The 16,230-nt window shown below is 35.7% G+C and overlaps 1 protein-coding gene across 1 annotated transcript in view; it reads right to left on the minus strand.

Moving 5' to 3' along the window:
- Nucleotides 1-16,230, minus strand: part of cntfr (ciliary neurotrophic factor receptor) — a 169,163-nt gene that overhangs the window by 26,967 nt on the left and 125,966 nt on the right. The window contains exon 6 of the mRNA XM_052568029.1: nucleotides 15,376-15,539. Within this exon, the coding sequence (XP_052423989.1) occupies nucleotides 15,376-15,539 (164 nt within the window). The remainder of the gene's footprint in view (nucleotides 1-15,375; nucleotides 15,540-16,230) is intronic.

The following is a 16,230-nucleotide window of genomic DNA, read 5'->3' on the forward strand; positions in this document are numbered from 1 at the left end:
AGCAAAAGGTGGAACCTTTGAAGAAGCTACAATGTGACATATTTTCAGTTGTTTCACCCTTTTTTTGTTATGTATATAATTCCATATATAATTCCACATGTGTTAATTCATAGTTTTAATTCATAGCCTTCAGTGTGAATCTACAATTTTCATAGTCATGAAAATAAAGAAAACTCTTTGAATGAGAAGGTGTGTCCAAACTTTTGGTCTGAACTGAAACTAGCAAAGACACTTGTGTCGCATTGGACCGGGTGTATTATAGGGCCCTAAATCACTTTGCATTGTTAAATGGTAAAAAAATATATGGTAGCAAAATATTACCTAATTAACTTGTGATAAACAATGATATGCTGGTTAATTAATCAAATTAATCCCAATGAACTAAAGACACTACATTATTGTGATAATCTACGATAAGATAAGGCATTGGATGTTTACGATAAAGACTGCAGACTGAAATATTGAATAAATATTACAGAAAATTTATTTCTATTTATTAGAACATTAATATTACTGTCCTAGAGAGCACAAAAATTCATTTTTACATATATACATTTTTTTTTGTAAAAACACACAACGATAATAATTATTTAATTACTAAGTTATTACTAAGTTACTATATTAAATTTATACAATTTTATTATATTATTTTTGATTAAATTACATTACATTATATTAACAAATATATATATATATATATATATATATATATATATATATATATATATATATATATATATATATATATATATATATATAAAGATAGATAGATAGATAGATAGATAGATATATATACAGTATATAAAAAAGTTACCAAACTGGTACTAAAATAAATAAATAAGAAATAGACATACAAAGACATATTAAAAAATACATAAACAAGTTAACCCTAAAATGTTAACTAGAATTAAAATGACTAAATATAATTTTTATTAGATCAGCGACTAGTGATGTTATCTTTAATAATCTATTGTAAATTATTTAATTACAGTTAGAACCCTAGTATTAATAAATTATACAAATTACAAATAAAAGGATAAAAGACGTGTTTTTATCTTTTCAATTGCTGTCGAACACATTTCATTGATGCGCCCGCACACACACACACACACACACACACTGATCCAGAGCTCCAGACAGATGCTCCCCTCGCTGTGCAGAGTCAGATCAGAAGACAGCAGCCCTTAGGGGGTTGTGACACTGAATAAGGTGTGTGAATACACAAACCTTTATACATCGACATCTCAAGGATGCCCCTGCTGATCCCAGAATCAATATGGGCGGCAGAGACGGAGCCAAGGAGCATTTTTCAATCTCTACGCACTGAGCGTCAAGAAATAGCTTACAGTACCCCGAGGAAAAATAACCTTAGAGCTGAACAAACTACTTCATCAAACTGTTGAAGCTGTCAGAGGTGGATGTTAATGTTAATGCCGTATAATGCAGTAGGAGAGATGACTGAAGAGCTCTGATTCTGCCATTGGCTCATGCATGCGTGTGAATCGTTGACATGCAAGCATTTGATCAATCTGTAATGAAGGTAACACTGTAAAATCCTGGTTAGGAGACATTCAGGGCTTTTGGTTATTATCAAATTGGTTTCTTAACCTAAGGCCTGCACCTAATACCTTAAGTGAAATCTCTTTAATATCTCAAGTTTTTCTCCTGGAGAGAGATTAGATGAATGAAGAATAAAGAGAAACCGTCAAGCCTCTCTCCCTCCATCGCTCATACATTTTCTGCACAATTTGTGGTATGGACATAAATAGTGAGTCAAACCTGCAACAATCAGTTGTGCGATTACTTTTCTACAAATCGTGTGAAGAATACTTTTTTAAAAATAGTTTGACTGAAAGAGCTGGTTAAGAGCCTCAAAACAAATAAATAAAAATAATAATAAACATAATTAAAAATAACTATTAGAAATTGTTATATCAACAACAGCAAATAATTGTTCAAATATTTTTTTTTGTTTGTTTTTTATAATAATTATTATTAGCCAAATGTATTATTGTAGCATGTTACCATCATAATCATCACCATCAGCACATTCATCATCAACAACGACAAAAACAAATAATAATAGCATACTGTAGAAATTATCAGATGTTATGTATAAATTTTTAACATAAGATAATCTACAAATAGGCTGCAATAACAATTTCAACTTCAGAATGTTCACATTTCAACTGAATACACATTATCTTTTACTTGCATCATTTTATTTTTCAAAATTAAACATGATAATAATAATAATAATAATAATAATAATAATAATAATAATAATAATACTAATAATAATAAAAACTTTGAACATCATTATTTGCTGTTGTTACAAGTATTTCTTATTATAAATATTATTATTTCTTTGTTTTCAGGCTCTTAACCAGTTTTTAACCAGTGAATGATGTAAATAAAGTAATACAATATTTAGACAATTCTTTGAAGTAGTAATTTCATGGTCTCTCTGATAGAGGGGGGGAAGGTACAAGGCCGGGATATTTGTGGAGAGGGAATAATGGTTTTCAGCACAAATGTATTAAACTCTGCATTGAGATCCATCAGCACTTACTAGTGTGTGTACATGAATGTGTGTCCATTTGCACGCTAGGAGCATCACCATCCTGATGACAGATAATGATGCGTAATATCACTTGTCTCTGAAATAAACAGAAGTCCAGCATCTCTGATGACAGGCCTGCAATGGGGCAATTACAGGCACAGAGAAGAGCATCTGTCCAGCAGAGGATCTGTGACACACAATCCATCTACACTGAGAGCATCCACAGCGTTCACTGAAGCAGACCTGTGAGGATTACACTAAATACACCAGAGAAAGACCAAACGTAATGAAGGGCATGTGCTAAAGGTCAGTTTCTGAGGTGTGTTTACAGTGAACTGGATTGCAGACAGAACAGTGTTCAATGGTCATGTTAGCGGAATTTCAGAATTGGATTTTGAAGTTCTTCACACTCTTGTGGAATTCCAGAAGATATTTCTGAAAAATAGCCAGACTACTACTTGTAATTGGTACTTTTTTTTACCAAAAAAAAATAAAATAAATTATGCATGAAGTTCCACCCTTAAACCTAAGCCTTAGAGAATCATAAACACATTAGAAAAAAGAGATATGAAAACAAAGTACAAATGCCTGCCACTTTCCAAAAAATATATATTTTTTTTATTTTATGAAATGCCATGAGATTGGTATGGCCTGTCAGAGTGTTACAAAAAAAAAAAAAAAAAGACAAAAGGAAAACCCTTATTAATAATAGTAATAATATATAAAAAATCTACCTAAATAAACAATATATATATATATTGTTTGTGCATCTATCTATGTATGTAACTATGTGAATGTTTATGTGTGTATATATATATATATATATATATATATATATATATATATATATATATATATATATATGGGAGGGTATTGTAACGCTGAGTCGGAGACGTTATGATCCATAAGCAGCTTTATTTCAATAATCCACAGAGTAAACAGAAACAGGTCAATCAGGGGCGTTAGATACAATGTAGACAGATCACAATCATAAACCTTGACAGAGCATAGAATCAGGGCTGGCGGCTGGCAGGCAGAGGCGAGAGAACAAGGCAGAGGTCGATAAGGCAGGCGGCAGAGAATCAGAGTCCAATGAACAGTCCAGGTCATACACGGAAGATCCAACAGGGGGAAACCGCTCGGTAATGTCTGCATGGGCAAAACAAGACTTCGCGTTTGAGTGAACAGGGTGAGTTCCTTAAATAGGGGAAGAAGATGAGCGACACCTGTGCAGGTAATCAGCCCCAGGTACGGGGTGTATGGGAAATGTAGTTTGAAGGAGGTTAATACTCAGGTGACGGTTCCCTCTGGTGGTGATCGGAGAGAGCCACAGAGGCTGTGTTTGTGACAGGTATACGGTACATTTAATTTATACATATATTTAATATATTTCATATTATTTAGTAAATATAATAAAATATATTTCTTGTCCAGACAGTTTATTAACTTTTTTGAATTCCGTTTGAATCACTGTTTAATTTGTTGTTGAGTGGAGACCTCAGTCTGAATCGTCACCTTTCATATTTGAGTTCATTGAGAATTTTACACTAGGTGACTTTTTATTTTTATTTTTATTTTGAAATTATTGTAATTCATTTTATTAATTAATTTATTTCAAGACAGTATTTTATGTTGCACTGTTGCAATTATTAGCTTCAGCAGAAAAAAAAAAAAAAGTTAACTTAAATGGTTTCACCGTTGCACTTTAGGCATCCCAAGTTCGAGTGCTGATCCTCTCCGTGCTTCTCTGTCTTTCAGTTTGCTCCTGTTCACCTATTTTCCTACTGAAATAAAGGCATACAATGCCAAAAGAAAAAGAAAAAAAAAATGGTTTCTTCATTTGGTGATTTCATCTGTTTGTTTCTATGGGTCCGATGTTCAGTTATTATTAGGACATCCAGCAGAAGTATCACCCGTGAACAATAAAAGCAGGTGAATTGCCCTCATTACCTGTACACTTGTGATGTAGCCGAGTGTATTACATCAGAAGTGTTCTAGTCTTGTTGCACAAAAAGAGCAGCAGCGTGTGGAGTGTGTGTGTGTGTGTGTGTGTGTGGAGCAGAAGGGGACCGGCTGGGGTGGAGCACAGGACGTTCACCAAAGATGGCTGAATACCCCTCTCCCCCTTCTTCTCTCTCTCTAATGTCCTTTACCATGCTTATGGCCGGCAGTATTGATTAATCTAAGTGCAGCTGGAGGATGAGAGGCTCTGCTGGCAGATGCACAAAAGGCCATTAAACACGGGGCAGCCGGGGAGACAAATCAACGGCTGAATCAAAGAAGAGAATTGTGGGTAAATTAGCACATGGTAAGCGAGACGACGATTACGGCTGGTAAATCTGACAATCGAGAAGTGAACAGAAACTTAGTTGACACAAAACAATTAAATACAGTTATCATTTACTCTCCCTGATGTTGTTCTGAATCCATACTCCGGGCTTTCTTCAGTGGAACATAAAAAAATAAGCATAAATCAAAATTAAATAAAAAATCTGAAGACTGGACACAAAAGTAAAATGAAAGTCTCATAAATGTGACTTGTGCATAACAGAAAGTTTTCTGAAGTCATATGATAGATTTGTGTCAAAAACAGACTGAAGCTTGTTATTCATTTCTAATCTTGGCCTCGAGCGTGCTGTTTTTACCAGATAATTGCATGTTTTTTTTTTTTTTTTTTTTTTTTGAATGATTCATTCAGAATGAACAGTAAAAATATGTGATTTAAAATTAGGACTTACATACTGTAAATACACACACACACACACACACACACATATATATATATATATATATATATATATACAGTATTGTTCAAAATAATAGCAGTACAATGTGACTAACCAGAATAATCAAGGTTTTTAGTATATTTTTTATTGCTACGTGGCAAACAAGTTACCAGTAGGTTCAGTAGATTCTCAGAAAACAAACAAGTCCCAGCATTCATGATATGCACGCTCTTAAGGCTGTGCAATTGGGCAATTAGTTGAAAGGGGTGTGTTCAAAAAAATAGCAGTGTCTACCTTTGACTGTACAAACTCAAAACTATTTTGTACAAACATTTTTTTTTTCTGGGATTTAGCAATCCTGTGAATCACTAAACTAATATTTAGTTGTATGACCACAGTTTTTTAAAACTGCTTGACATCTGTGTGGCATGGAGTCAACCAACTTGTGGCACCTCTCAGCTGTTATTCCACTCCATGATTCTTTAACAACATTCCACAATTCATTCACATTTCTTGGTTTTGCTTCAGAAACAGCATTTTTGATATCACCCCACAAGTTCTCAATTGGATTAAGGTCTGGAGATTGGGCTGGCCACTCCATAACATTAATTTTGTTGGTTTGGAACCAAGACTTTGCCCGTTTACTAGTGTGTTTTGGGTCATTGTCTTGTTGAAACAACCATTTCAAGGGCATGTCCTCTTCAGCATAGGGCAACATGACCTCTTCAAGTATTTTAACATATGCAAACTGATCCATGATCCCTGGTATGCGATAAATAGGCCCAACACCATAGTAGGAGAAACATGCCCATATCATGATGCTTGCACCTCCATGCTTCACTGTCTTCACTGTGTACTGTGGCTTGAATTCAGAGTTTGGGGGTCGTCTCACAAACTGCCTGTGGCCCTTGGACCCAAAAAGAACAATTTTACTCTCATCAGTCCACAAAATGTTCCTCCATTTCTCTTTAGGCCAGTTGATGTGTTCTTTGGCAAATTGTAACCTCTTCTGCACATGCCTTTTTTTTAACAGAGGGACTTTGCGGGGGATTCTTGAAAATAGATTAGCTTCACACAGACGTCTTCTAACTGTCACAGTACTTACAGGTAACTCCAGACTGTCTTTGATCATCCTGGAGGTGATCATTGGCTGAGCCTTTGCCATTCTGGTTATTCTTCTATCCATTTTGATGGTTGTCTTCCGTTTTCTTCCACGTCTCTCTGGTTTTGCTCTCCATTTTAAGGCATTGGAGATCATTTTAGCTGAACAGCCTATCATTTTTTGCACCTCTTTATAGGTTTTCCCCTCTCTAATCAACTTTTTAATCAAAGTACGCTGTTCTTCTGAACAATGTCTTGAACGACCCATTTTCCTCAGCTTTCAAATGCATGTTCAACAAGTGTTGGCTTCATCCTTAAATAGGGGCCACCTGATTCACACCTGTTTCTTCACAAAATTGATGACCTCAGTGATTGAATGCCACACTGCTATTTTTTTGAACACACCCCTTTCAACTAATTCAACTAATTGCCCAATTGCACAGCCTTAAGAGCGTGCATATCATGAATGCTGGGTCTCATTTGTTTTCTGAGAATCTACTGAATCTACTGGTAACTTGTTTGCCACGTAGCAATAAAAAAATATACAAAAAACCTTGATTATTCTGGTTAGTCACATTCTACTGCTATTATTTTGAACAATACTGTATATATATATATATATATATGCATGTTTTGAACATTCTATTAATTTAAAAAAATATAATGAAAATGTACCTGTTTTCAACAGTGTAACGGGCTAATATGTTTTTTTTTTTTTTTTTCTTTTTATATATTGTGATCACATCAACAAATTACATTTTACACATTATCGAAATAGGAAACAGTTCATTTAAATTGCATTAATATTTCACAATTACCATATCATTGTATTTTAATCAAATAAATGCAACCTTGGTAAGCAAAAGATACCTTTTAAACAGTATTGCAAACAATGTATATACATTTTACAGTAATGAGAAAAGTGCATAATTGACATGAAAACACACTTTAAGGTGAACTGTTAATTGTTTTTTATTTATTTTTTTCTCTCAATGAACTCCTAATTTGCTGCTTATTGATACTTAGTAAGTTCTTAATGGTCCCCAAAATGTCTTTTAAATATATATTTTTTACAGTCTTCTTTTGATTCTGCTTGAAATTAAATAAAATAATAATAATAATAATATATATATATATATATATATATATATATATATATATATATATATATATATATATATATATATAAATAAGCTCAGTGCAAGAATTGTCTGTGTGTCTTCTAGGGAGCATCTTCAAACCCTGAATTCTGATGAGATCCATAAATAAGAGGAATGGAGGCTGCGGCCGACAGGACCGTGAGGAGGGACAGGTCATGATGGCTTTCAAATAAAAAACTACACCGCAGCGTGACTGAGCATACTTTCATAAGACTCACACATCTCAGAGTTTTGTATAAATGACCTTTATTTCCCCCTCCATGCTGCTGGTTAATTTGCTGTAATCCGCCTCTGTGCAGTTATTAATCGAGTCCCGAGCCACTGTTAGCTATAGTGAGGCGTTTTGGAAGCTCATAATGGCTCACACACACACATACACACACCCAAACGAGCAAAACAACCAAGCAGGCATCTGATTCCCCCCGGTTCACTGCTGTTTGATATCTGCAGCACGGACAGCCGTGGATGATATCATAACTGTGACTGCTAACTGACATCACACGCTAATGGCTAATGGGTCCTATGAAACTCAGTCTAGTAGTCAATAAATCAGCATAAGTGCACTGTTATTTGAACCTGTCTCTCCATTAAAAAGAAAGAACAACAAAGGAAAACTAAGGACAAGGCAATTATTGGTCTACGCTGTTGTGTTTGCTTGCAGTTTCATCATGAAATTAGATATTAAAGAAAAGGCTGCAAAACTGCAGTTTATTCATAAACATAAACTAAAACTTGTGAAATAAACGGGAAGATATAAAATGTGTGTTATTTGCACTATTCAAGGACATATGAATATTGCAGTGTGAAACCAAACAATGTTTCGAAACCGGGCTGATACGACGAGTGTTTCAACCATTTTGGTTTAGTAGCAGGTAAGCAAAACCTACACAATAATAGTACATTATTAATTATGAATGGACATCAATTCTTTGATGAATAGAAGGTTTGAAAAGTGAAAACTCAATTATTTTGTAGCATTAGAAATGTCTTTACTTTAGATATTACTGAATCATTGCGCAATACAATTTGTGAAGCATAAAAAATGAAACCTAAAATAATAATTAAAAAAAAATCGATGTCAAAGTGGTTAATCGCATTCAAAATAAACATTTTTGTTTACATAATGTGTGTACTGTGTTTATTCGTTATGCATATAAATACACACACATACAGTATATATTGTGAAAATATTTACATGCATATGCATTTATACATTTATATTTATATTTTATGTTTTATATAAATATATTTAATATACAAACATAACGTATTTTTCTTAAATATATACATGCATGTGTTTGCATTTATATCTGCATAATAAACAGTACACACATATATAATATGTAAATAAAAACTTAACAATTAATCGTTTGAAAGCACTGAAGAAAAATAAACAACATCTGCGCATCACTTCGTGTTTTTAAAAACAATAACCAAAACACTAATGCTACACCCACACCAACAGGTGTCAGTATAAAGATAAAAATACGAAAATATCTATTTAACATTTTACACTATAAGGGGCCTCCAAAAATACAGATGTTAAATATCTGCTAAATATATTTTTTCCCTGCCACCAATATATATCTTTACAACTTTCTTTGTTGCATTCAAAAAAAATGTCTCAGTTATGTACGGTAACCCTCGTTCCCTGAAGGTGGGAGCAGAGACGTCACGTCGGTGACCGTTGAATTGGGGTCTCTGTTGAGAGTAACTGACTAAAGGGAACCAGGCATCTACTAGCAGAGGTTTTAACAAGGCCATGCTAACCAACAAAACAAGCAACACTTGTCGAGAATGATCTACAGTGTGGACCAGACTTTATGTTAACACTCCAAATGTTTGCTATACTACACAATTTCAAAAAAACATTCTAGATCTTATTCAAATTCCATTACTCTTTTAAAACTCCTCCATTTTGGAATAGTGCACTCCTTCTGTAGCTTTAATTTTGTCCATCATTGTGATTACCTGAAGCGACGGTGAGGCGAACCCCATTAGATCTGCAGTCACATATCAGTCACCTGAAACTGGACAGAGCTCTGTGAAGCCTGGCCTCTAACACAGCACATTCATTCTGAGCAGTGACTCCCAGAAGCCCCCGCTGGTCAAGAGCAGATTCTTTCTCATTTGGCTGAGTGGCACCACAGCGGCTTGTTAAAGCTTGAGTTTAAATACATTGTTTCTGGGAATGAAAGAGGCGAAGAAGAGAAAAAAAAAACATTGTTTTCACCGCACCCCCAGCCTCCTTTCTTTTTTTCAGACTCCATGCTGCTGCTTTCCTGGACAAAAGACAGAGCGTGAAACATATGCAGTCATTTCACAGCTGTCTCGTGTCTTTTTGCCGCTCCCATCTATTTCAATCCATCATTCACATCTCTCTCCAGAATAACTTGCGATGAACAGGATTTCACCTGTTCTTTAAATGCATGTGCTAATGAAATGCATGTACAACCTTAATATCGCAACTATGTATTTTTTTTTAAAATGTTTAACCCAAAGGGTACATGAAAACATCTGCACTTTTTAGTCTGTGGTATTTGCACACATAAAATCTGCCCTTTATACATTAACCAGCAAACCAGGCACTAAATGCACCGATTTAACATGGTCAAAGTTTTGCTGCGTAGCATCGGCCTTCAACCCCTGCTGGTAGATGTTGTTTTTGTTCCCAAAATACTCCTTCCGGTTTGTCACAAGTTTCGGAAAGTTTTTTTCGAGTATGGCTCTGTGTGACGTTAGATGGAGCGGAATTTCCTTATATGGGTCCTGAGGGCACTTCTGCCGGAAGAGAGCGCGCTCCCGTATAGCAGAGCAGAGAGAGCACAGACATTCACTGATCAAAACGAGAGCGTCGCGAAATGTCACAAAAGAAGTGTGATTTTGGTTGCCAGGGCAAGACAACCCTGCACAGATTACCAAAAGAGAAACAGCATTAAGGGACCAGTGGATGGAGTTTATTTTTACAGAGCATCAACGGAGTTGTGCAAGTGTTTGTGTTTGTTCCCTGCATTTCGAAGATGCTTGTTTTACGAACAAGGCCCAGTTTGACGCCGGATTTGCGTATCGTTTATTTCTTAAGGATGATGCAATCCCAACGAAAAAGGGTCACGATCGTGTGTAGGAACCGCAGGCGGTGAGTAAAACTGCTTCAAATATCTCTGCCTCCTTGTTAGTGCGTCCCCTCCCATCGGAGACCCGGGTTCGAGCCCCGCTCGGAGCGAGTCGTTGCTGCTGCTGCTCTCGTTCAGTTTCAGCCTCGGGATCTGATTCTGGATCATAAATAAACGGCTGAATCTGACTGTAAGCCATGGTTTGTTTTAGATGATGGTTTTTCCCTCACGGTAATGTCACAGCTTCCACATGCTCTCAACGCAAAAGCCTGATTCTTTAGCTCCGCCCACACGTCACGCCTCCAGCCGGTCGTGTTTTTCCGGGAAAAATTGGTACAGACTATCTTTCTCTTATGAATATAATAAAACTAAAGACTTTTTGGAGTTATGAAGGATGCAGTACTACTCTATATTTACTCAAGATTAACAGGATATTGAGTGAAAATGAGCATTTCACCCCCCCTTTAATCTTTAGATTTTTTTCAGATTAGTCGATTAATCGATTTTTTTTTATATATATATCTTTTCTGATTAGTCCATTAGTCATTTGTTTAACTGTAATTTTTTATCAATTAATATTTCAATATTTTTTTTTTAGATTAATCAGTCAATCTAATGATTATTTTCTAATTATTCCGTTAGTTCTTTGTTCAACTTACCAAACAATAATAATAATAATAAAAAAAAAAAACTTCTGCCATTCATCTATCCATGTTTCACTCAAACAGTTTCAATTTGCTGAGAATGCAGTTGTGAGTACTGAAAATGTCCATCATGCCCAAGAGCCATCATTGGGACGAACATAAAAAGTTGGATGTATTCATCCAATCAATGCAAAATGATGCATTTACATAATTGACACCATCGATTAGTTTGACACATCGGTACAGCAATGCTTTTATCCAAAGAGAAAGAACATCATGAATAGTCTGTAATTTTCCTCATAAAAAAATATCACAGGCAAATCTAAAACAATTCAGACAAAACACTGCTATTTAATAACAGTGGCCCTATTTATTGTTAGTGAATTTGGCACTCAGAATACTGATATTTTTCAGCAAATATATTCCCACTACAAATAGACGTCTAATAATCTCTTCTTCACACCTTTGAGTGAATAAAAAGTTTCAAAGTTCATCACTCAGCGGGTGTGAATGTACTGTATGCATATCTTTCTTATAATTACTCCACACTTCCGTTGCTCTTAGAGTCATCTTTTAAATGTCAGTGCTTTTTAAAGCTCTGCTGCACCATATGTTTCTTCAGCTCAGCTCCATCAATTACAACTGAGCAGAAACATCGATCCATTGACTATCTCAGTCCTCTCATTTATCTGAGCCGCTCAACAAAAACAACATTCCTACTATATAGTCAAGTATATGTCAATGTGAGGCCACACATTTTGCTTTTGACCAAGTTATTTCTAATTTTAGATTTCAATAGTAATTTAAGAATGTACTGTTAGTTATGGTAAACATTTAACGTTTGTTTTCTGATTTTGAAATATGCCTTTGATATATTAAATGGAAAGTTCGCCTTAAAATTGTGATGTCATTCCAAACCTGCATGCACGTGGTTTATACTTTAGTCCACTTTAGATGTTCTTCTAACTACAGAATAAGTAACTTTGCAACTACGTGTCAGTTATTTAGTCGACAAATACCCAAATGATTGCTTGTTGACATGCAGTTGCAAAGTTAATTATAGTTAGTAGAATTCTTAAAAGTGGACTATCGATACAAAGTGTAACCAAAAAGTGGTTTTGTCCATACAATGTTGTTTTGGACCCCATTGACTTACATTATATGTATAAAACCATTTAAACATCCTTCAAAACATCTTCTTTTGTGTTCCACAGAAGAAAGTCATACAGGTTTGGAAAAACTTGAAGGTTAATAAATGATGACAGAATTTGAGGGTAAACTGTCATCTTAAATTAATAAATCTTTCCAGTAATCATTTGTGAAAGATTTCATTATTTGTGTAAAACAGTTGCGGATGATTCTTAAATGAGTCTTAAAATCAGTCATAATTTTACAGATTCACTGTGTTCTTTAAATGTATGATTTCCAAACAGATGGCTGACAGTAAAAAAAAAAAAAAAAAAAAAAAAAAAAATTCAAAGTCCTAGTTTCCAGACTATGGATCCAGAATTAACTTATGCTTTTCCATGCAAATGCATACTTTTGGATACATGTGGTACTGTCTGTCTGACTCCCTATCGATCTGTCTACCGATTCCTCCATGACGAAAGGCCTCTATCATTTCTGTCGAATTGTATTTTTGTGTTATAATTATATATCTTAAAGGAAAAAAAGAAAAAAGAAGTGCACTGCACAGAACAGAAAAAGCGTGTCTGTTTAGACAGTTCTGGCAACAGAAATCGGAGGTTCTAAAATCTGAGCCATGTTTGCAAACCCGCACCTCAATTCAACTGGAATTGATGTTTTTAATATTAAAAAAGCAAATATAAAACATGTCCACATCTTAAACCAAGGGACACCATCGGCTAGCCGCGAGCGCTTGATTGTTTCCATGCCACATTTTGCCGTATGATCCCAGGCAGCTTTGAGGCATCCATCGCTCAGCGAGGACTGTTCCAGCTGCCATCCCCTCATTCCTCAGCAGAATGAATGGCTTCCCTACACCACGCTCCCTGTGCCGAGCTGGCTCTTTCATCTCTCTGAAGCCCTCTCGCCGTGATGCACTACGTGAGTGCACATGTGAGGCGCAGCTGAAATGCGGCCCTGCCGAAGACTGATGAGGTTTCCACCTTATCGTGATGCAGCTCAATATGGTCTTTGCTGCAAGCTGATATGAGCTTGTGTTCGGGCTGATATGGTTTGTTTCAGAGGAGTAGTGGTCTCACAGAACTCAAATAGGATTCATATGGCACTGAGTAATAGTTGTTTTGAAAATGTTGTTGTATTCTTTCTAAGGAGGGATAAGATGCGCTCTGTAGTGGAGTATGGCATCATGACTTCAGCTACATAACATTGGTGTTTGCACGTAGATTGATTGACAACTTTACATTTAGTTGCTTTACTAGAAATACATTCTTTTCAGTGCACACATGCCTTTTTATGCAAATAAGCCTTATTGTAAAATGCAACGTATTCAGAAAACCTATTGTTACAGTATTATCCTGGTGCAGTTAACGTTGGCATGAAATCAAAATTTCTTTTGTGCTGTAAATTACTTTTTTTTAGATGTCACTGCAAACAATTCATATACGATTTTTCTTAATCAACACTGTATCAAATTATTGTAACATAATCTCCCAACAGATTTCTCTTTAGTAACGCACGCAAAAATTTTATTATAATCATTTAGTCCACTTAAACCCCGCCCTCTCTACAATGACTGCAAGTTCACACGGATTTGTAATGTCACACCCACATCTCAAAAACCAATCAACAACCAGCAGATAAAACAAAGTCCCCGCCCTGTATTTATTTCTTTTCTTTTTTCCGATAATTTGTTAAACTGTTGTATATCACAATTTGAGAGACCTGTTGCTAGTAGTGTTGTCAAAAGTACTGAATTCCAGCGTTTACTGAATTTTTTTAATTGTCCGTTTTCCGCTGACATTTGAGCACTGTTGAGCGAATTCTTAAACACAGCTGACTGGCATTGTGTTCATGCACTCAACAGATATGACTGTGATTGGCTGATAGATGCAGCTCTCAAACCTCCAGAGTATTTCTGTGTGAGCGCTCGGTCAAGAGAATGAAGCGATGATCAGTGAAGCCAATCACAGTCATAACTGTTGAACACATGAACACAATCACTAAACCGCAGTTTAAGAATTCGCTCAAATGTTAGCGGGAAATGGAAACCGACTGGTACAGAAGTTGGTACTTTTGACAACACTAGTTGCTAGCTCGATTTCATTGCAACTTCAATGTTGAATTTTTACGTAAAATTTTTTCCCCCTAAAACTACTGACTCTTTGATACCTATCAATGAATTTCTGAAACAGCTTTAATACTCATTTTGAACTCATTTACTCTGTATAAGGCATTACATCGAAGTAAGAAGTTCCAGTATCATGGCAAAACAGATCTATACTGCATTCATCCAGAGCAGGTGGTCTAATTTCAAAATTCCCGAACAGATTTGAAATATTTCTGAAACACTTAATATTCTTAGTGCCAGGCAGTAACTAGATTATGGAGTGAGATGTGCTCATCTACTTAAGGAGCTTAATGGAAATAAGCATGACACAACATCTACTTTCAGCCTTGATATGTAAGAGGAATAAATTCAATAAGCCCAATAGGCTTCTTAAGAAATCTTCTCTGACTGACTGGCTGGTGCTGTCATTCAGTAGTATAGCAACCTATATGAGCCGAGAATATGGGACATAAATCACCTGTTTTCAATTGTCCAAAACACTGATTGACATATTGGTGAGCAAATCAGTTTCCAAAAAAAAAACATATCTGCTCTCATGGCTCTGTTAGAGCTGAGGGACACAATTAGACTCATGTGGAGAGCTGACAATGGAACCAAATCACAGTCGCCCACGTTGGCCCCTGTATTCTTCTACAAAACGAGACGTGGTTGAAACACTATTTTAAACCATGCAGAAAAGACGTATATAGTTGGTTACCAGAATATGTCATTAATAGTTTGAGGCCACATAGCATGTGCTCTTTATATAAACGTTAAAGATGACAAGAAGCTAAAAAGCGGTGTTCCCCACTTACGTGCTGCCACATGTCTCGGATGAGCGGCCGGTAGCGCAGGAAGTACTTCAGCGGGAAGGTCTCCACATCGGGCCACGTACTGGGACTGTTCCAGGTCACCTCTAGTCTCCGTGCATTGTTGGCTACAGGTTTGGCCACCACCTTCTCAGGGGGGTCAGGTTTCACTGTTGGACCAAAGAGACCTCGATGTAAGCCCATGACCAATCTCAGGTATCATATTCAAAGAAATCAATCCCCCATAATTAAATCTGTCATCAGAATTTCATTGATTTCTTCTGTGGAAAACAAATGGGAGAAAAGTCCTCAACTCGTATCCACACATGGCCATATTCAAATGGGTCACGCCAAAAACGCATCTCGCCAGGTTTGGCATAATTGACACCAAATGGCATTTCTGTAGGATGTTTCTGGTATATTTGAATATGCAAATAAATAAATAAATAAATAAATAATAATTATATATATATATGGATGTTTTGTTTCAACTAATCCACAAGACGCCATGTTAGTGAAGCAAAATAGTGCAAAATCTCAAAAGTTAAGATTTGAGAAGTGCATGGAAAAACAAAAGCTTTTAGGATTGGAAAGACTTGTGGGTTATCTTTAAGGCACTTTGTCTTTTTAAACCTTGAAGCTTGCTGTCATTTGAAACTTGCTTTCACCACATGGAATAGACTAGCTTGAACATTCTTCTAAATTTCTCATTTAGTTTTTCTCAGAAAACATAGCTAGGAAGTGTGAAAATACTAATGAAATGCTAATGGTATTTGAGCTGTGACAAGGCTCAGAATAAAAAGAACACAGTTTTAGTGGCTACGCAGAAAGAATCACTCATGACAAATGCCACTAGCAAAA

Source organism: Carassius gibelio, chromosome B10 (genome assembly GCF_023724105.1).
Source record: "Carassius gibelio isolate Cgi1373 ecotype wild population from Czech Republic chromosome B10, carGib1.2-hapl.c, whole genome shotgun sequence".
Classification (NCBI taxonomy): domain Eukaryota; kingdom Metazoa; phylum Chordata; class Actinopteri; order Cypriniformes; family Cyprinidae; genus Carassius; species Carassius gibelio.